At 45.4% G+C, this 21,833-nt stretch overlaps 1 protein-coding gene across 1 annotated transcript in view; it reads left to right on the forward strand.

The window, feature by feature from the left end:
- CSMD2 (CUB and Sushi multiple domains 2) overlaps positions 1–21,833 on the forward strand; it is a 690,555-nt gene that overhangs the window by 224,765 nt on the left and 443,957 nt on the right. The window contains exon 5 of the mRNA XM_056846155.1: positions 5,739–5,946. Coding sequence (XP_056702133.1) covers positions 5,739–5,946 — 208 coding nt within the window. The remainder of the gene's footprint in view (positions 1–5,738; positions 5,947–21,833) is intronic.

The following is a 21,833-nucleotide window of genomic DNA, read 5'->3' on the forward strand; positions in this document are numbered from 1 at the left end:
GCCTTGGGGAATATGCATGGTACAGCAAAAAAGATGACCCGAAAGACCTTGAAAAGCAGTGTAATTCTTGGTAGTCATAGAACTGGGGAGGGCGGAGGTGTTCCGCCATCAGCTCCATGCACAAAAGACAGAGATCCAATTGCTCTGTCTCACTGATGATGTTCCCTGAAAGGTATACTTTGTGATTGCTATTATTATGCTTTTGAAACACAGAGGTAGGTGGGGGAGAGAGAAGAATCTAAAGACAATGGTGTTCATTTGTGGTTTTCTTTGAACTGTTAATTTCAAAGGGGAAAGAGGAGGATTTCAAGGTGATAAGTCAGTCTATCAAACACTTAGGCCTGTTTAGCCTGGAAAGAAGGCGGTTAAGGGGAGATATGATAGAGGTCTATAAAATTATGCACGGTTGGAGAGAGTGGACAGGGAGAAGCTTTTCTCCCTCTCTCATAATGCTAGAATGTGGGGTCATCTGCTGAATCTGGAGGGTGAGAGATTCAAAACTGATAAAAGGAAATATTTCTTTACACAACGCGTAATTAAATTGTGGAACTCCCTGCCCCAGGATGTGGTGATGGTTGTCAACTTAGAAGGCTTTAAGAGGGGAGTGGCCATGTTCATGGAAGAGGGGAGTATTCATGGCTACTAGTAAAAATGGATACTAGTCATGATGCATCCCTCTTCTCTCCACGATCAGAGGAGCATGCCGAATATATTAGGTGCTGTGAAACACCTGGTTGGATGCTGCTGAACTCGTCTTGTTTGGGGGCTTCCTGGAGGTACCTAGTTGGCCACTGTGTGAACAGACTGCTGGACTTGATGGGCCTTGGTCTGATCCAGCATGGCTTTTCTTATGTTCTAATGCAAATCATCAGAATGATGCAAAACATTTATAAATACGAAAGTGTACAAAATTCAGCAATTTTAAATCCATTATCTGTATTGCTGTCTCCTTACTGGTTCTGCAGAGATTCTGCTCCAAAATCGAGCATCCCTGTTTGTTTGTCATTGATGGTGGTGGTGTTGCGGTTTGACGGCATACAAGTGCATTTGAGACTTTATCCCATTACTGTTGAGACTTTATCACAACTGTTATTGTTAGTCGCCGGTTTTGCAAATGAGAGTTATAGAGAACAAGGTGACCTGTAGCTTCCCGGTGAGCTTCTGGCTGATAATGGATTTCAACCTGGGATAATAATGCATTCCAGAGAATAAACTGAATGCCTAGTATAATATAATTACCAAATCGACATAAAGTAGGAGTTCCAGATGCTTCCTGCAGAAAGCAAAAACAGAAAGGGAGGGGGGAAGAGAAGATATAAGGTTAGTTTTTACTCCCAGAAGCAGCTGATGTTGTACCAAAGTATAACAAGAACACTTGTGGATCAGAGCAGTGGTCTATCCAGTCCAGAATCCGGGTTCCCATAGTGGCCAACCGTCTTCTTCTAGGAAGCTTATGGGCAGGGTACAAAGGCATTAGCCCTAAGCCCTCCCCGTCTATTGCCCCTAGCCTATGCCATCAGTCTCATTCTACCTCTGAACCTGTTGGTTCAGTTTTAACCATCCTAGTTAATAGGCTTCGATAGACCCTGTCCTCCATTAATCTGTTTAATCTCCTTTTAAAGCTATTTGAGCCAGTGGCCATAACCGCATTTTAAAGCAGCAAATTCTTGAAATTAATTACCCGTTGTGCAATGAAGTACTTCCTTTTGCCTGTTCGGAATCTATTGCTGATATTTTTTAGTTAGGTGACCCTAAGTTCTTCTGTTATGAGAGAGGGAGAGAAAGATCCCTCCCTCTTTTATACATCATGCATAATTCCATAAATCTCTGTTAAACGTGCCCTCTCGTTGGCTTTTCTCAAAACTAAAAAGTCCCAGAATCTTTAGCCTTTCCTCAGAGGTAATGTGTGCCAATCTGTAGATTGTTTGGATGGCCCTTTTCTGTGTCTTTCCTTATCCTATGGTATTTTTTTTCTGAGGTGGGGCTAACCAGAATGATATACTATCCCAAATACATTATGGTGCTGGTAGGGTTTTTTTTTTTTTTTAAGACTCTTTTTTGTAATAATTCCTAGCGTGGAATTTGTGTGTTGTCTTCGTCCCCCGCCACCTGCATGCTTGATTGACATGAAGTGTCCACCACAATCCAACAATCTATTTCATGGTTAGTAGCCTGTGGGGGGCGGGGAGCCTATCCCTTAACCCTTTTGGTACTGAAGCCCTGGTTAGCACTTGGTTGGGAGACCACCAACGAAAACCAGGGTCACTGGCAGGTGAAGGTTAGGCAGTGGCAGGTGATGGCAACCCATCTCTGCCTGCCTCTTGCCTTGGAAATCCTACGGGGTCACTGTAAGTCAGCTGCAACTTGATGACATACACACACACACAAAGTAAGGAGGCTGATTGTAGTGAGAAATTGCAGTGTTTCAGTTAGGTAAAGGTAGTCCCCTGTGTAAGCACCGGGTCGTTCCTGACCCATGGGGTGATGTCACATCCCGACATTTACTAGACAGACTGTGTTTTATAGGGTGGTTTGCCATTGCCTTCCCCAGTCATCCACGCTTTACCCCCAGCAGCAAACTGGGTATTCATTTTACCGACCTTGAAAGGCTGAGTCAACATTGAGCCGGCGACCTGAAACCGACTTCCTTCAGGATCGAACTCAGGTCGTGAGCAGAGCTTTAGACTGCAGTACTGCAGCTTCCCACTCTGCACCACGGGTCTCTATTATTTCAGTTAGGCATCAGCAATTTTGCATTTTAGTTCTTTGAGAGATCTTGGTGTGTGCCATCAGGACACCCAGGGCTTGTAGAATTAGTGGGGCTCAGAGGACCACCCGAAGCTCTGCCCACTGGCCCATCCCCAGCTTAACCCGCCATCTTTTTTATTTGCCACATGCCATGGGTTCCTGGCTGCCTTGAGTTCTGACACTTCTCTCTTTGGAAATTAATTGTATTTAAGGAATCCGTTTCACTTTGAGAAATTTCTGTTGTGCCTTTCAACTGAGGAGTCTACATATTTGGATTCATTTGGGTGCATTAAGCACTGCTCTAACCTTACAAAAAGGAAACAATAAGCGCTGTAAGTCTAACCAACATAGAAAATATACATATGACTTATATAAGATAATAACACCACATAATAGGTATTACTCAAATAGGTATTTGTTATAACAGAGAATAATAGACAAAATCAGTTTAGCAGTTATAGTATTCAGTAGTTAAGTATTTGATTTCTTAATATCAGTCAATGTTTATATATATATATTAGAGGTTTCTGATAACACTTATCCAGAAACGGAACAAGCACTTTGAACCTCAATATGTGTGTGTGTGTGTGTGTGTGTGTGTATGTGTGTGTGTATATATATATATATATATATATATATATATATTGGAAATATGGCAAATTAATGGGCGGTTGTTGAAATTTCAGGGCGCCAAGGTATATTGATATCAAAACACAGAAGCTTGGTCACAGACTTGTTGTTATTTATGTTCTTCCCCCTAAAGTATTTTCCCTGTTTTCTTTTTTCTGTATCCCCATGTATTTAAAAAACAAAAAACAAATTATTTTTAAAAAGGAAGCAATAAGAACGGAAAAGTCATTTCTTTATTCAGAATATGAAATCTCAGTTGCTCCTCTTTCGAAGTGCTCATTCCCAAAATTATAGAATATTATGGAATCTCTCTCTCCAGGAGATTCCATAATATCCCGTTCAAAGATAGACTATGCAAATTCTGTCTTCTCGAACCTGATTCCATAACTCATATTTTACTGCTTTGCCCGTTTTTTTCTAGTCTAAGAAATCATTTCATAGACCCAATTACTATGAATTTTCCTGGCCCAGCGAAGAGGTCTACCCAACTCTTATTAGCTGATAAGTGCCCCAACTCGACTGAAGCAGTCGCCGAATATTTGGCAAAAATTTTAACTATGGATCTTTGTATTGACAAGTAATAGCTTTGCCAATTGTATGTGTTACTTGGGTGTTTGCAATGAATTTTACTACTGTATTATACTGAACTCGATAAGTACTGTATTATCCTAATCTGCTTTTTTTATGCCATTAAAGGTTTTGATATTGATATTGATATTGAATAGTGGCTCAGCCCCCCCCCCCCACTGCCCACACTGGTTCAGAGAAGATCCCAGCTATAACTTGAAAACAAAAACAAAGGAACTGTTCCGTTTTCAGAGGTTCGCTCCACTTAGGAAGGAATCACAACTATTTAGTGCAGAATTCATTCTAGAAATAGTATACATTTATCCCACTATTTCCTCTCTGGATAAATTCTCCCTCAATTCTACTGATTATAATAGTTCTTGATGGTAGTGCATGCTGTGGGAAATCTTCAGGATTACAGTGTTTGAAAGCTTTTTGGAAATATTATTTAATAATAAGCCACATTCACGGTAAAACATGTTCCCCTCTCGCTGTTCCCTGTGTCCTGAATCCATTGTTCATGGGGACCTTGTCTTGACTTCAGTGGATTGTTGATTTGTTCGAGATCAGTCCAATTCCTCGTTTTCTGATAACCCTTATCCAGAAACGGAACAAGCGCTTTGAACCTCAAAATCTATAAAATCTATCATATGTTGTATCACCTACACAATATGTGGGGGAGGGGAGGCAGCATGGTATAGCCCAATCTCATCAGATCTCAGAAGCTGAGCAGGGTCAGTACTTGGAAGAGAGACCTCCAAGGAAGACTCTGCAGAGGAAGGCAATGGCAGACCACCTCTGCCTTCCACTTGCCTGGAAAGCCCCTTGCTGAGGTCACCAGAAGTCGGCTGCAACTCTGAAAGCACTTTACACACATGCACGCGCACACGCACAATCTGCATGAGATGGGCTGACTCAGTAAAGGAACCCACGGCCTTCAGTTTGCAAAATCTGGGCAAGGCTGTTAATGATAGGATGTTTTGGAGGTCATTAATTCACAGGATTGCTGTAAGTCAGAAATGACTTGATAACATGTAACTAGGGTTGTCAGCCTCCAGATACCAGCTCGAAATCTCCTGCCGTTACAACTGATCTTCAGCCGATAGAGATCAGATCACTTGGAGAAAATGGCCACTTTGGCAATTGGACTCTAGGGCATTGAAGTCCTTCCCCTCCCTAAACCCCTCCCTCCTCAGGCTCTGCCCCCCAAACCTCCCGCCAGTGGCGAAGAGGGACCTGGCAACCCTACATGTAACATATACACACACAATCTGCTGCCAAAACAGTTTAGGGAGAAAATGAAGTTGCTCACCATATTAATTCAAACAGCTCTTCAGTCCAGATCTTGAGTGACCTCTTGTTGTGGTTTGCTCTGACCCATTTCTGTCCAGAGCAACTAGATACAGAACAGCAAGGATACATCTTAGTGACAAATGGCCAGAACTGGCCAGGTGATACTCCCATACTCCTATAAAAAGCTTCCAGCATGTTGTAGTGGTTAAGAGCGGTGGTTTAGAGCGGTGGACTCTGATCTGGAAAACCGGTTTTGATTCCCCACTCCTCCACATGAGCGGTGGAGGCTAATCTGGTGAACTGGATTTGTTTCCCCACTCCTCCACATGAAGGAGTGACCTTGGCAAGTCACTCTCTCTCAGCCTCTCCTACCTCACAGGGTGTCTGTTTATGAAAACCGACTCTTCTTCTTCTTCCCAGTTGGGCTGTCTAACACTCGCCTAAGGAACAAGTGAACATAGCAAAACACCCCTAGCTTGCTTTTGTGTTTGCCTTTCCAGCTGACGATGCATGCGGTGGGACCCTTCGGGGGCAGAGTGGAATTATTTCAACTCCCCATTATCCTTCGGAGTATAACAACAACGCTGATTGCACATGGACCATTCTAGCAGAGCCTGGGGACACCATCGCTTTGGTGTTTATGGATTTTCAACTGGAAGACGGATATGATTTTTTAGAAGTTACGGGAACGGAGGGGTCATCACTATGGTAAGACAGCTGTTACGCTTCCTTACATAATTGTAGGTTAACTCAGGGTGTCAATCCCAGGTGCCGGGGTGCCATGGCGCTTAGAAGTTTCATTGGACGCAGGAAGTTGTTATGACTTGATTATATGTTAACTTCACACCACCTAGTGGTGGAAGATGAGTTCATTTCTTAGCCAGTTGCTTTCCGCACTGCTCTAACATTCAGTTAAATGGAGCTTTTTAAAGCCAGGGGGAAATTATGAGAAACTGGAGACATGTTTGTTTCGCGTTAAAGGTTAGGCTTTTGTTTTGGTGGCAACCAAGGTCACCCCCATATTTATTTATACACAACAATGCTTTTCTCATGACTTAAATAAAATGACAAGAGATTGTGAAGAGTTGAAGGTTCGGTTTTGTGGTCACCGTGCTTCGAAAATGTGGTCGTTAAAATACAAAACTGTCCTCCATTTTTGGGCAGTGCCTGGAGCCAAAGAAAATTGCTCAATACCTGTGTTAACTACCTGTACTTCTTTCAGCCTGCAGAGTTTATGTGCGAAGCTCTCTGAGAGGCAGACTGAAACTGAAAGTTTTGAAATGATCGTACAAAATACAGAAGTGGGGTGACTTCATGGATGGTTGTCTATGTATGCAAAATGGGGATGATTGCTGGAGAAACACAGGAGTAATTGTCATGTTTATCCGTAGTATGCCGTCATTTACTCTTCCCCTGGGAATGATCACTTTTGGGGAGGGGGGAATGGAAGATCTCAAATCGACATGCTGAGACACAAACATGATGTCCAGGTGAACTTAACCTGCTCAGGCTCTTTCGATTACATGTGAGATGAGTTGCTGATTGGATCACTTCAGTGTTCCCTGGTGAAATTCATCTCGAGCTTAATAGCATGCTGAGTAGCTTTGAACCGGCACACTAGCTACTTCTGTTATAGGGCCGGGTTATTGCAGCTTGCCCTTGATTTTGTCCCGTTCAAGAACTACATCATTTAATTTAGTGGAAGAGAGGCAGTATTGTTCAAGGTCATGGTTGGGTCATTATATTGATGGACTTTTGTTGTCAAGAATGGGAGTGCTTGCAGTTTTCCCTCTCTTTGTGCCTGTGCTGCTGGGTATATCCTTTAATGACCATCTTTGGCTATTTTGCATTGCATATCTTTTGGTCTTCTGCAATGAGCAGCACCGGTATAAGAAGTGCTTTCAAGAATCGAGAGCAGGATTAGCTGAGATTGTGGGCAGATGCCAAAGATGCACAGACATCTAAGTAGTAAGTCTTAGCTCAGAAATCTCAAACTGATTATGTTTTTTACTATGTACCTTGTAAAATTTGGAATGGCAGTGGCAGATGGGTGGTGAGGAGCTTCAAGAAAGCAGAATAACCATGTGAGAAAGCAGAGTAATTGTGCAAATTGGAAGTGTCTGAAATAGCCCAGATGCAACTGAACAGGTCACTAAAAGATCAACCCCCTACTCATCACCCGTGGGCAGGTTGTGAGCCAAAGTAATCTTGAATTATCAGCACTCTCACCATACTTCAATTTCTACGATTCTTTGGGAGAAGTCATATCATTTACATTGTTGTAAAACTGATATAAATTTGTAATGTGGATTTTCTTGCAAACACAGTGAATGTTTATGGTGTCTTTCTGAGGAAAAGAAATAATTTATGCATGTGGTAAAGTTCCTTAACTGTTGTCAGAGGATAGAGCTGTCCAAGAAGGTATTCTAGTATTTATTTGTCTGCTATAGCAGTAATTTATCTTATCTCCTAAAAAACAGTATAATAGCAGCCGAGGTACTGGTCTGATTGTGTAGCCTCTCCTTCCTCCTAATGGGATCTTTGTCAAGAATGTCTGCCAAACCCGTTAAGCTGGCAGCAATGTAGGAAAGTAATTGCAGCTAGATGTGAAATCTGCATCATCCCAAGGTAGGGTTGCCAACCTCCAGGTGGTGGCTGGTGATCTCCTGCTATTACAATTGATCTCCAGTTCCCTGGAGAAAATGGCTGCTTTGGCAATTGGACTCTATGACATTGAAGTCCCTCCCCTCCCCAAACCTCGCCATCCTCAGGCTCCACTCCCAAAATCTCCAGGTATTTCCCAACCTGGAGCTGACAACCCTATCCCAAGGGCTTAGGGTGGGCAACAGATTCTGCCCTCTGTCTGGATGCTAAAAGCTAGTTCAGATTTTAAAAGAACTGTCCATGCTTCTGGAAAATTCACATGCTCTGGTCTTGGTGATTTTCTAGAGGAAGAAAATTTTAGAGCTTTGGGGAAGCCACTGAGAATGCTTAAATCCATTTGTTCTCCTGATTTGAATGAGATTGTTGCCGGTTGAATGTGGGAGTTGATGCCTTCAGTTAAGGAGGCCTAAGGCCTTTAGATCGTTGCTGGCTTTTTTTCTTGAAGTTTTTGAAGCCAGCCACAATGCAGAGTTTTCCTGCTTTCCAGCACTGGTGTGCATCTTTGCTCTTAAATGTGAAATTAAGCCACAGGGTGACAGCCACAGGTGAAGTTTTACAGTTGAAAGGGGAGATTTCACGACCAGCGTTTGCAGCAGTTACTGCCGTTATTAAGAACTTTTTTAAAAGGGTGCAGTAATGAGAAATCTCTGCATATTTTTGATAGCTTGGTTATGCTTTACAGCAAGGGGTTCCTGCCTTTGATATGTGTCCCCTTCTTAATGATTTTCATAGCACAGGGCTGGTTAACTAAAATTTAAAGTCCTTGATGTAACAGTCCGTAACCTTATGTCCCCCCACTCCAAATCCTTAAACGTGATGATTGCAAAAAAAAAGAAAAAAAAAAGAATATTGGTCTTTGACAGCATTGGGAGTTGTGGAGAACTTGCTAAAGTTAAATATGTTCTAAACTAGGGCTCAGCCCTAATTTGGATGACCGGGGCTAGTCAGATCTTTGAAACTGAGCATAGAATCATAGAGTTGGAAGGGACCACCAGGGTCATCAAGTCCAACTCCCTGCACAATGCAGGAAAATGCATGTCAGCCCTGGTTAGTACTTGGATGGGAGACCACCAAGGAAGGCCAGGGTTGCCATGCAGAGGCAGGCATTGGCAAATCACCTTTGCTGGCCTGTTGCCTTGAAAACCCTATGGGGTTGCCTTCAGTCAGCTGTGACTGGACGGCCCTTTCCACCACCATCTTCTCCTCCCTTAGACATCTTAACCGCCTCTGCTGGTCTCTTGCCTTGAAAACCCTATGGAGTTGCCACAAGTCGGCTGCGTCTTTGACAACACTTTCCACCAAACTAGGGCTGCAGACTGGTTAGTATTTGGATGGGAGACCACCAAGGAATACCAGGGTTGCTGTGCAGAAGAAGGCACTGGCAAACCACCTCTGTTAGTCTCTTGCCATGAAAACCTCAAAAGGGGTCGCCATAAGTCAGCTGCGACTTGACGGCACTTTACACACACACACACAGGGCTGCAGCCAAATCAAGCCCCTTCTCCGGTTGTCCTCATGAGTTTGTCACCGTCCTGTTGCTGTTACTTGTTCCACTCAAGAAGCATGCATGCCCCAGTGGGCCAGACTGAGATATATCAGCAGCAGTGAAAGAGGCCATGAACAATGAATGTTGGAGTGGTGCTATTCCAGAGGCAGGGTGTTGGGTCCAGCAGTCCACTAACACAACTGTTGGGGATCTTTCCTCATGTCACAGGGCCTGTGTGGAGTAATATCCTTGCAGAGATCTGCTGATGGAAAAGGCAAGATAGGCAACTTCACCTCCTTCCCTCCTCCCGTGGTAGGTCACAGACCTGCCTGGATGTGATGCCTCATGGGTCCCATGACCCTGGGAATCAATGAGGGAAGGAGTGGAGGATCTGTACCCATCTGCATCTTCTGCTGATGGATTGCAGGATCTAGTATATGGGAAATGTAGAAGGCAATGCCGATGGTTCTTGTGCAAGAACTCAAATGTTTTCAGTCAGGGTACCCCAGGGAGCAGAGCAGAGGGGTTGTGGCTCAGCAGTAGAGCATCTGTTTGGCATGCAGAAGGTCCCAGGTTCAATACCCAGCATCTCCAGTTAAGGGGACTAGGCAAGTAGGTGATGTGAAAGACCTCTGCCTGAGACCCTGGAGAGCCCCTGCCAGTCTGAGAAGACAATACTGACTTTGATGGACCAAGGCAGTAGAAGGCAGCTTCATGTGTTCATGTGAGTGGAACCGGTGAGAGGAAAGTCTGGTTGGCTTTAACCAAGTATTAATGGGAAGGAGATGGGCTCCCATGGGGCGGGGGATAATAGCCACATGTTCCTCATAAATGTGTAGTTGGGGGCTTAATTTCCTCTGTGCAAGCACACCAGCAGCCTTCCCTGTTGGAAACGATCAAGTTTTCTGTCGAGACGGCTGCAGTTGCAAGACTCCAGGGCCTTGCGTCTCGGGTAGAATTGCAACCCCTATGAAAACTTAAGGCCTTTATTACACAATGCCAGTGGAGTGATTCACATTTGTCGTCCCCCCCTTCCACCTACTGTGTCAGGGGGGAGAGAGAGGGAGAGAGAGACCGGGTGAATAAAAGATACACCACATCATTCATGCCAATGTCTTAAAATAACGCAGGCTCCATCTGCTTACAGCCAAATCAATAAATTTACCCTTTTAATCACAGTTTTGTTGCTCTTTATTTTCATGGTAAATCATTCTCGGGCATAAAAAAGGGCGGGCATCATCCGGTGCCTGCCAGAAATGACACTGCTTCCCGTTGTGAGAGGGTCTTAAGACCATGACAACCTGCAAAAATCTGCTTTCCCCCTCTTTTTATTTTGTAACATCTGGCTTGACAAAGAGTTCTGAGTAGGGTTGCCAACCTCCAGGTACTAGCTGGAGATCCCCTGCTATTACAACTGATATTCAGCCGATAAAAGATCAGGTCTCCTAGAGAAAATGGCTGCTTTGGCAATTGGACTCTATGGCATTGAAGTCCCTCCCCTCTCCAAACCCTCTCCAAATTGATGGCCTGACCTGAATATGAAAGGGGTGGGTGGGTAGGACATGAATATGAAAGGCGGGGGTAGATGAATGTGCTCTCTCCCAGTGGACTGTTTCCATGTCTGGTAGCCTGAAGGAAGATTTTGCAAAAAGTGGGCTGATTTTCTTTGCACAGCTTCTCTGCTGGTCTACCCTTAAGGGGTTGGGAAGCCTGCCTGATTATCTCACCTCCCTAAGTTCAAGACATGTTGAAGGTTGGGGTCGCAAATTGGGTACAAGGACCTTTGACAGAAGTTCAGTTCCCTGTGCCTTCCTGGAAGCACACGGGCTGCCTTGCACTTCACCCAGACAAGTGACTCAGAAGGCTTCACACAGCTTTGTAAGTTAGCCAGCCTCGGAGGAAAATAATAGCACCCTGAAATATTAATGCATGCTAATAAAAACCACTTTGGCATTGAAAACAGCAACATCTAATTTTCTCAGAAGCCCTGGGAACGTTAAACAATTGGGAACACATTAAATGGCAGCTATTGCAGATTAATAGTTTTTTGGCATGGTATTTGCCCCCAAATAATTTGTCGAGCAAGGGTAAAATTAGCGATTTGAATGTGCTGTTATATGCCACAGCGACACGTCCATTGTAAATGCATTACCTTTTAATTTTATGCCCAGCCGTATCTTTAATTATGTCACTCACCGGCTTCCTTTTCCCCTTCCTCAAACAATTTGGAGTTTACAAAGAATGCCCTTTCCCCCTTTCCCCCGTCTTGTAAACAGTCTAGTCGCTAGTGAGACCCGAGTTTTAAAAGGGGAAGGGAGAATCCTGTGAGCTCCTGGGAAGAAAGATGTGATAAAAATGTACCAGATAGATTGGGGGGTGAGGGCTGCAGAATGTGTGATGTGGCATAGAGAGCTTCCTGTCTGTCTCTCTAATCTAATCTATGCCACGCTGGCTCTCCTTTTGTAGGAAGGGCGGGATAAAAATATATGAGATATATGAGATATAATATGATATGATATGATATAGGTTGTCCTGCCCTTCCTACAAAAGGAGAGCCAGCATGGAGTAGTGGTTAAGAGCGGTGGACTCTAACCTTAAGAACCGGGTCCAATTCCTTACTCCTCCACGTGAAGCCTGCTGGGTGACCTTGGGCCAATCACTGTTCTCTTAGAACTCTCTCAGCCCACGTGGAGGCAGGCTATGGCAAACTACCTCCAAACCTCTCTTGCCTTGAAAAACCTAACGGGATCGCCATAAGTCAGCTGTGACTTGCCGGCACTTCACGCACACTCACTTCCTACAAAGGGTTGCATACATTGTTCTCTCTTACCTATTTTTATCCTCACACCCACTCTGTGAGGTAGGGTAGGCTGAGAGCGGATGACTGGCCCAAGAGTGTCCACTAGGGCTGCCTACTTCCAGGTACTAGCTGGAGATCTCCTGCTATTACCACTGATCTCCAGCCAATAGAGATCAGTTCATCAGGAGAAAATGGCCACTTTGGCAATTGGACTCTATGGCATCAAAGTCCCTCCCCTCCCCAAACCCCATCTTCCTCCGGCTCTGCCCCAAAAAGAAGAGGGACCTGGCAACCCTAGGCACAATCCACCAGGAAGTGCTCCTATAAATCCCTCGTTTAAATGTTCTGGGCTAGTCTTTCCTGCAAAACGTGAACTTTTGCATGGGCAGGATTTTTTTTTTTATGTATGGCCACAGTCAAACCTTCAATCGCTCACCTGATGTCAGAAATGGCAAAGCACAACCACACATACATTAAACATGGATTCTGCTTTCCTGTTTTAGCTCTGAGTATGGCCCACTCCTTCTATCCATCTGTCTCCTTCTGCGGCCAACAGATTTTTGTAGTGGGGCATTATCCATAAATAAACATTCACGCGTAAACCAAAAGTCACATTAAAAAGTTCTGCGTCCCATGTGGGGAAGGTGCATTACCCCAAGGCACGCTGACATTTTATGGGGCTGGAACATTCTCCACGATGCCCTTATGCATTGAATGGATGGAAGTGGGTGAAAAAAGGCATACGTGTAACTTGTGAATAGATCATATAGATCAGGGACAATTCATAACTAGGGTTGCCGACCTCCAGGTGGTGGCTGGCAATCTCCTGCTATTACAACTGATCTCCAGCTGATAGAGGTCAGTTCACCTGGAGAGAATGGCCGCTTTGGCAGTTGGACTCCATGGCATCCCTCCTCCAAACCCTGCCCCCCTCAGGCTCCACCCCAAAAATCTCCAGGTATTTCCCAACCTGGAGCTGGCAACCCTGTTCATAATGCCAAGATAAGCCCCAGGGGTCTTCCCAAGTGGAATTGCTGGGGAACCGCCATACTCCATTCTCCCAGGCACTCCAATGTATATTTTATGGGGCCTAATTTGAGGGGAACAACATCACACCCAACTAAACCAGCAGGGATTAATTGCACTAATTGACTCTTGCATTGAAAAGAAGTAGGGCTGGGGGTGAGATGAGACACTGCCAAACAAAGCCTACTTTAACGTTTTCTTCCCCCCTAAAGAAAGATTTATGGGTAATACAGGGGGGGGGATGAAATGGCTTGGATCCAACCTAACGCACTTCTGCTTGTCCCTGGAGTAGGTGGGTTGCCAACCTCCAGGCAGGGCCTGAACTACTCCTGGAATTACAAATACCCTCCAGACTACAGGGACCAGTTCCCCTGGAGGAAATGGCTGCTGTGGTGGGTGGACTTTATGCCATCACATCCCTGCCAAGCTCCCTCCCCTCCCCAAACTCCACCCTCCACAGGCTCCCTGCCCCCCAAAATCTCCAGAGATTTCCCAAGCCAGAGTTGGCAACCCTGATTGCCGCAGATTCCCTCTGTCTTGTCGCCAGCATAGTGCAAGGTGGTTACAGCCTTGGATTAAGACTGGGGAGACTTGGGTTCCAATCCCCATTCTGCCATGGAGCTCAGTGGACATTAGGGTTGCCAGATCCCCCTTTGACACCGCCGGGAGGTTTTTGGGGTGGAGCCTGAGGAGGGTTGAGTTTGGGGAGGGGAGGGTCTTCAGTGCCATAAAGTCCAATGGCCAAAGCGTCCATTTTCTCCAGGTAGGCTTGCTAGGTCCCCCCTCTCCTCCGGCAGGAGGTTTTTGGGGTGGAGGTGAGGCAAGATCGACACGATCACGTCACTTCCAGTTTACACCTGGAAGTGCCGCATCACAAGGGGCCTTTACCACACAAGTCCCGTTGCAATGTAGCACTTCCGGGTATAAACACATCGCAAGGGGCTGTTTACCACTCAAACTCCCAGTTTGAGTGGTAAATGGCCCCTTCTCATGCATTTACAACCAGAAGGGCCGCATCAAACTGAGTGGTAAACGGCCCCGGGTGTTAACCGGAAGTGACGTGGCGCTGTGGGTAGGTGCACGTGCACGCGTTGCCCTCTGACCCTCAGCTGGTTGGCATGCAGCCAGGTAGGGGGTTTGTAGCCCTAGTTTGCAACTTGGCAACCCTATCTCCAGGCGATCTGATCTCTATCGGCTGGAGATCAGTTGTAATAGCAGGAGATCTCCAGCTAGTACCTGGAGGTTGGCAACCCTAATTGTGCCCATGTTAATTAACACGTGTGCAAGTGCCATGTGGATTTTACCCCTCATGCTCTAAACTGACTTGGTCTTTCCTTGACTTCCCTGTTACACTTACAAGTCTTTTCCTTTGGTGTCTGCAGATAGGGGAGTAGAGGGCCATCCAGAAAATCCACATACCCTCAGATTCCGCTCTCCTTCCTTGGCATACCAGAATTCTTTAATGATGGGCTAAGCTTTTGCTTTCGGGTGTTAGCCTGAGGGTCACCCCTGGCCATCTGTCACCTTAAAAGCCCCTCTTGTTTTAGAGTAACAACTTTGTATATTGTCGAGAAACAAACTTTTCAGTCCCAAAAGCATGTTTGTAAAAGACCTTTTAAATTTTGCTTTTGAACGCCGCTATAGAATACCCGGAGGTCGGTAATTAAATTCAAAGATTCATTTTCCCCTCTGCTTTTTAGAAGTAATTTTTGCCTGTGGGGATGGGGTATGTGTGCAATCTAGTGTTTTCTTTTAAAATATGTTCATGATTCAGTAACAGAATATTGCTAGAAATCATTCTGCCTCTCTCCTTTTAATTTCCTTTATTTAAAAAAAAAAACAAGAACAAGAATCTCTGGTTTTAATTATTAGTAACATGCCAGATAGACTCGAGGCCAAATAAAGCATTATGACTCAAATATTTAGTAAGTGTTAATAACAGCTGTAATCAGGTCCAGAACTGCATGCACACAAACAAGCTACCCACGTGGCCAATTTACATAGGATGTGATGCAAGCATTCATGTGCGATGGGGTGAAATGGAAGAATGGGGGCAGCAATAAGGAGACCGTGTTGCCTGTTTGCATGATAGCCCTGCTCAAGTGTCTAGTCCTCAGGGAAATCTAGTTGTTCTCCCGTCTAGTGGCTTGTAGGCAAGGGTCCAATAGCAGGAGGCCAAGCAGGATTAGATAGCTCGGACTGCAGCAGCAACACAATTTAGAAGATCCTTTGGGACTATACTGGCTCCTTAGGCTTCCTGATCGCCAAGTAAAAATGGCTTCTACCATAGAGTTTCTTCCCAACTGGTAGCGCATCCCCGATTGCTGGCGACATGGTGACGTCATTTCCGGAAGTGACATTGGCATGTCGGTGCCGGCCTCCCTTTGCAGCTAGTAATTCCCCCCACCCCACCCGCCGGTTGCCAGGGCCACCTGGGAACCTTATGGGACCTTGTGCTGAGACATCCATTGGTTGGTTTGATTCTGTCTTTGATATCCTTGATTGGCTGTTGGCGCTCACCTACCTCCAGTCCAGAAATGATACACTGGTACCATACAGCTGTGTTATCAGGCAGTTCAGCAGTGATTGAGTGAGCGTGGGACGCCTGGCAATGAAATTGCTCTTTCCACATCCCCCTTTAATGGCTGGATCTGGCGGGATTTGGGGCCCTCCTGTTTTCCTGAAACGTGAGAAATGAAATTGTGATCGAGATGGGGAAACCCAAGGAGTGGAGCGGTGAGAGAGGATGAAAGCCATCTAGCCAATTAGGAATGACAGCTTTCTCGCCTGGTAGGAAGATGTCAGCAACATTCCAGTTCATTGGGCCTGCTCTAATTGTGTTTGCTCTCATAGGGAGCGGGGTGAACTGGTTTTGTAGGAGGATACCAAAAAAAAAACAACAACAACAACAAGAGTGTCGTATTTTTCTGCTCGGTTGACTTATCTGTCAGAAGCGGTTTTTACCCATTTCTCCGCCAGCATGGGAACGCAAAGATGCAGATGGGTATCAAACCCGCTTCCCTCCAACATTCTGCCTTGGATACAGCCAGCTTTGTTCAAGTTAGGAGCAGTGGGGCAAGGCAAAACGGAGGCAGAAGAAGGTTAAAGGCACCTTGTGGCCTACAAAGTCACCTGTTTGCTGAAATCGGTAAGCAAGCCTGTCCTGGAAGTAGGGTTGCCAGGTCTCTCTTTGCCATCAGCAGGAGGTTTAGAGTCCTTTAGTCAAATCTAGGAAGACACTTGAATAGAGATACTCAGCAGAGGCAGGCAGTGGCAAACCACCCGTGTGACTTAACAGCACTTAATTATTATTAACATTTTAGTTAGACACTAGCCATGGCTTGTAAGCCTGGAGAAATTATTGGCTCAGCTTTTTGCCTGGAACTGAGTTAACCTGGAATGATTTAAATGACTTAAAATAAGGATTATTTATTAATTGATTGCCTTTTCCATCAAAAAGCTGTCAATGCAAGCAATAAAGTCAAAGTGCCAGAACCCACTGTGTCTTAAGGCAAAGTGTTCTTAGATATTGGGATGATGGATATGGAAGTTTAAACTGTAATATATTTTAATTAATTTTTATAACTTTTGGGCAATTGTCATTACACATAGAGCTTTTCAGGGAACGTAGGGGAAGAAAAAGAAGTCTTGATGGTTAAATGATATTTTTTTACAACTGTTCTGTTCCCCAGAATATGAATGTCTTCTTTACCGTCATTAATTATTCCTTTACAACCGAACATTGTCTTCTTTAATAGTGATGATCAGCTTTTGGTTTTAGTACTAGAAGACCAAGTTGCAGACTTCAGCCTTAAAACATAGCTAGCAAAACAATAATAATAATTTATACCAAGGCAGAGTGATAGATGGTATAATTTGTATAAATAAATAACAGCTTGATATTTTTTCACTAATTTTAGGAAATGTAACAGACTACACTTTATTTAATGGATAGCTTTGCTGCATTAAATTACAATTATTAGCTAGAAATAAATGACACAAATTTTATTAAACAGCTTTAAATGTTACAGGCAGTTTTTCACTTTTGTAACTGTCCCTTGTGTTCCCCAGGCTACCCTTAAACCTTTTAAAACTAGTAGATCTAAGCCCCTTATCAGCTTGACTTTTATTTAACTACTGGAACATATTGTCGAAGGCTTTCACGGTCAGAGTTCATTGGTTCTTGTAGGTTATCCGTCTGTGTGACCGTGGTCTTGGTATTTTCTTTCCTGACGTTTTCGCCAGCAGCTGTGGCAGGCATCTTCAGAGGAGTAACACTGAAGGACAGTGTCTCTCAGTGTCAAGTGTGTAGGAAGAGTAATATATAGTCAGAAAGGGGTTGGGTTTGAGCTGAATCATTGTCCTGCAAAAAGTATCAAAGGTAATGTGCTAATCATTGTCCTGTAAGTATCAAGATAATGTGCTAATGAGGGTGTAGTATGTTATTTTGGATTTCACACATTAACAGATCAGGATACAATGGTTCCATATTAACATAGCACACCCTCATTAGCACATTATTTTGATACTTACAGGACAATGATTAGCACATTACCTTTGATACTTTTTGCAGGACAATGATTCAGCGCAAACCCAACCCCTTTCTGACTATATATTACTCTTCCTACACACTTGATACTGAGAGACACTGTCCTTCAGTATTACTCCTCTGAAGATGCCTGCCACAGCTGCGGGCGAAACGTCAGGAAAGAAAATACCAAGACCATGGTCACACAGCCCGGATAACCTACTGGAACATAAATGTAAAGTTTCCTACTGGGGAAAGAAAAAAAAACAGTGGATGGTCCTCATGTAGAACTTGGAGTCTCTTGGAAGTCATGGCATGGATCTCAGATCCTGTGATAGTTTGCAAGATGCATCCAATTATAATAATAATGTCATAGTAGGATTGTCAGACTCCATGTGGGGTCTGGAGTTGTATGGCATAGGCTTCAAAACCCAGGGCAGGCAAGATCTCTGGAGTTTTCCATCCTATGTTGGTTTTAACCTTTAAAGTAGGGTTGCCAGGTCCCTCTTTGCCACCGGCGAGAGGTTTTGGGGCGGAGACTGAGGAGGGCGGGGTTTGGGGAGGGGAGGGACTTCAATGCCATTGAGTGCAATTGCCAAAGTGGTCATTTTCTCCAGGTGAACCGATCTCTATCGGCTGGAGATCAGTTGTAATAGCAGGAGATCTCCAGCTAGTACCTGGAGGTAGGCAACCCTACTTTAAATCCCTTAATGGTCTGGGACCCTCATACCTGCGGGACTGCCTCTCCTTCTAGATCTCAAAATCTACTTGGAAGTCCCTGGCCCAAGAGCAGTCCGATTGTCCTCGGCCAGGGCCTTTTCAACCATGGCCCCTGCCTGGTGGAATTTTCTGAGACCAGGGCCCTGCGGGATCTGGCCCAGGTCTACATGGCCTGCAAGATGGACATGTTCTGCCAGGCACATGGTTGAGGACTTTCAGCTGCTCTGTTACATCCACCAGCCAGAGCCCCCCTCTTCTATATGCTCCCCTCAGTTTCCCGCCCCACTTTCTTTGTGGAGGGTCTGTTATTCTTGGGAGTCAGTTCTGCTGGGAGCTTAAGGTGCCATCTTTATTATTTGTATTATGGTTAGGAGTTTTAATCTATTTTAACCATTTCTGTTTTTAAATGTTTACTTGACATGTTGTTACCTTCCCCAAGACCTGCTGTAGTGTGTGTGTGGGTGTGTGGGGGCGGGGGAGGGATAAATCTAAAATATTAATAAATAAATAAGAATTACAACTGATCTCCAGACTACAGAGATCAGTTTTCCCTGGAGGAAATGGCATCTTCGGAGTGTGGTCCCTATGGAATTACATCCCTGCTGAGCTCCCTGCCCTTCCCAAAGTCTACCCTCCCAAAGCTCCACCCCCAGATTTCCAAGAATTTCCCAAATTGTTGTTGACAATCCTAAGTCATAGGGTTGGATCGTACTAACTTTTCTATTGGTGAATGAGAGGAGGGCTCCCTTTTGACCGTTGAAAAATAGCCTATGGTGCGGCCTGGGAGATTCACATTGACAAAAGTCAAGAGGGGATGCAGTGAATAGGGAAACTGGGTATGGAGGCCTCCCACCAGCTGTCCTTGTTGCCTGGCACCGTTCTGAGTGGTGGCATGAAAAATAATAATTAAAAAAATCAACATCATCCATACCACGACATCACTTCTAGGGGAAAATGGAAGTGGAGTCTGGTAGCTCTAAGAATCTCCAGATACTCTGTGGTTTTTCTACAGCATGTTCGGCAATTCCTAGATCTACCGAACATCTCTATTGGGTCTTCCTGGAAGTGATGTCATGATGCAGATGACATGGTTCCCCCATGTCACCACCCCCAAAACTCTTTCTGGCATAAACTGGCAACTATGGAACTCAATGGTATTGAGTGGGAAAGCTCAGAGTATGTAACCCATAATGTAAGATCTATTGTGCCATGGTTATATTGCTGGTCCTCAAACTATTTTCCCACAGTTCGTTCTTCACATAGAAAAACTTTTAATGTGTTTGATATAGTGTCATTTTCAAGAGATTATCACTGTTAGTTTAGCATGATTACATTCAGATTTAATTTTAACCAGGTTATTTTTTTATGAGAGGCTTTTTTTTATAGCCAAAAAGATCCAGTTTTTGCTTTAATATAAACAAAGCATTGATTTTTATCCACTGTGATTTATACCACTTAGCAGGTAAGTAATTATACGTTCAAACTAATAACTCATACCAAAAACCATTTAAAATAAAATTTCACAATTGTTAAAGCAAGCTGGGAATATAATCTATAAAACTGATAAAATACAAGAACCAATCTCAAATGCAATCAGGATTTAAAAATAGAAAGAAGCCATCCTGAAACTACATCTATCCTCTTACCATTTGCTGTGCGTGCTGAAATCAATTGAAATCTGGCTTTTGGAGCGGGAGGAAAGCCACCCTACCTTGATAGTAATTGAAACGTTTTCTCCATTCAAAGCATAAATAAGTTTATATCTTGATGGCCAATCGCGAGTCTAATGCAGTAAATCCTCTTTACGAGTCTGCTCATAAATCGAAACATCTGAAAAGATAATGCAAGATGTCCTTGATCTCAGATCCTCTGCTGATATGGAGTCTCAGCTTGAATCTTCCTGAAAGCATTTCTATCTCCATGGCTTCTATTTGAAGAGGCAAGAAGCACTTTCACTCTTGCACAGTTCAAAATAGTAATACCCCTGCTACCTCTTTGGAAAGTGCTGGATAATCACTTCCACGGCTCTTTGATTTTTAGCGGGATTGTTGCACCCATACTCGCTTTCCCCCGGGAGTGAAACAGGAGGGACCCCAAAAACACTTGGCTTTTCAAAAGGCTTTGAAACTTTTGAAAAGCAAGAATGGCACTTCTTCATATTTAGGATGCCAGTGGAAGCTTATTTGCCATCATGTCCCTTTGAAACTTTGCTGGACTGAAAAAGCTGCGGAGGGGTAGCGGGTCAGCATTACTGCTGGGTTGTCATTTTCTGTCTCTATGCAGAATGGGCACGTGAGGTTCTTTTCCTTCCCACTGTCTAGATCCGTGTTGGTGACTCCGGCACGCGTAGCCCTCTCTGCCGGCACGCGCGGGTGGGGTCCAAAAGGCCTCCCAGGTCGTCTGTGCCCCTCTCTCTCAGCTGAGCTGCAGCCGCGGCTCAGCTGTTCCTCGCCCCTCCCTCTCTCAGCTGAGCTGCGGCCGCGGCTCAGCTGTTCCTCGTCCCTCCCTCTCTCAGCTGAGCTGCGGCCGCAGCTCAGCTGTTCCTCCTAGCCACAGGCCTTTCCAGCTCTGCCCCGCCCATCTCCACCTCGGCGCCGCTCCATTGTAAATCCGGTGGCATGGGAGGCGACTCCGTGCCAAAGGCTCCGGCGCCGAGGCGCGCGAAGGGAGAGGAAGAAGAGGAGGAGGAGGAGAAGGGGGAACGGGTAGAGCAACTCCGACCAGCAGGGAGAGTCACGAAAAAGTCGCCAGCCCCCTCCCCCCAGCCCCCCTCGCCGAGCGCTCCCTGACTAAGCACTACAAAGGGCAGGTTGTAACTTTTTTTCTGCAAGGGGGCGGCAGGGAAGAGCGCCAACACAGCACCTCCCCACCCACCCCGTGCGTGCATCGGCACATCAGCAGGGCTGAAGGCTTCCTGCCTCGCACACATGCGGTTGGCTGGCTTCTTCCTCTTCCCCCCCCCTCTTGCCCCGCAACAGCTGACAGGCGGCGGGGAGGCCAGCAGCAACGAGGCCGGGCCTCCTCCTCCAGGCTCCAGCAGCAGCTCCTCCTTGCCGCCTTCCTCCTCCTCGTCCCCCTCAGGCGGCTCCCAGAAGTCTAGCTCCAGGCTGCCGCCGCCATCGTCCTCCTCCTCAGGTGCCTCTCCCCTGGCCGTTTTCGCCCACCGCCTCCTCCTTCTCAGGGCGCTCGTGGAGGGCCAGGCGGCTCCTCAACAGCCGCGTGTCCGCCAGAGAAAGGCCTGCCGTCTCCCACCGTCCTCCCCCTCTCCCCCTCTTCTTTCTTCCTTCCTCCCTTTCATCCTTTCTTCCCCACCTCATTCCTTCTCTTTCCTTTCCCAGTTCCTTCCTTCCTCTTTCTTTCTCCCTGTCCCT

This window comes from Euleptes europaea, chromosome 3 (assembly GCF_029931775.1).
Source record: "Euleptes europaea isolate rEulEur1 chromosome 3, rEulEur1.hap1, whole genome shotgun sequence".
Taxonomy (NCBI): Eukaryota; Metazoa; Chordata; class Lepidosauria; order Squamata; family Sphaerodactylidae; genus Euleptes; species Euleptes europaea.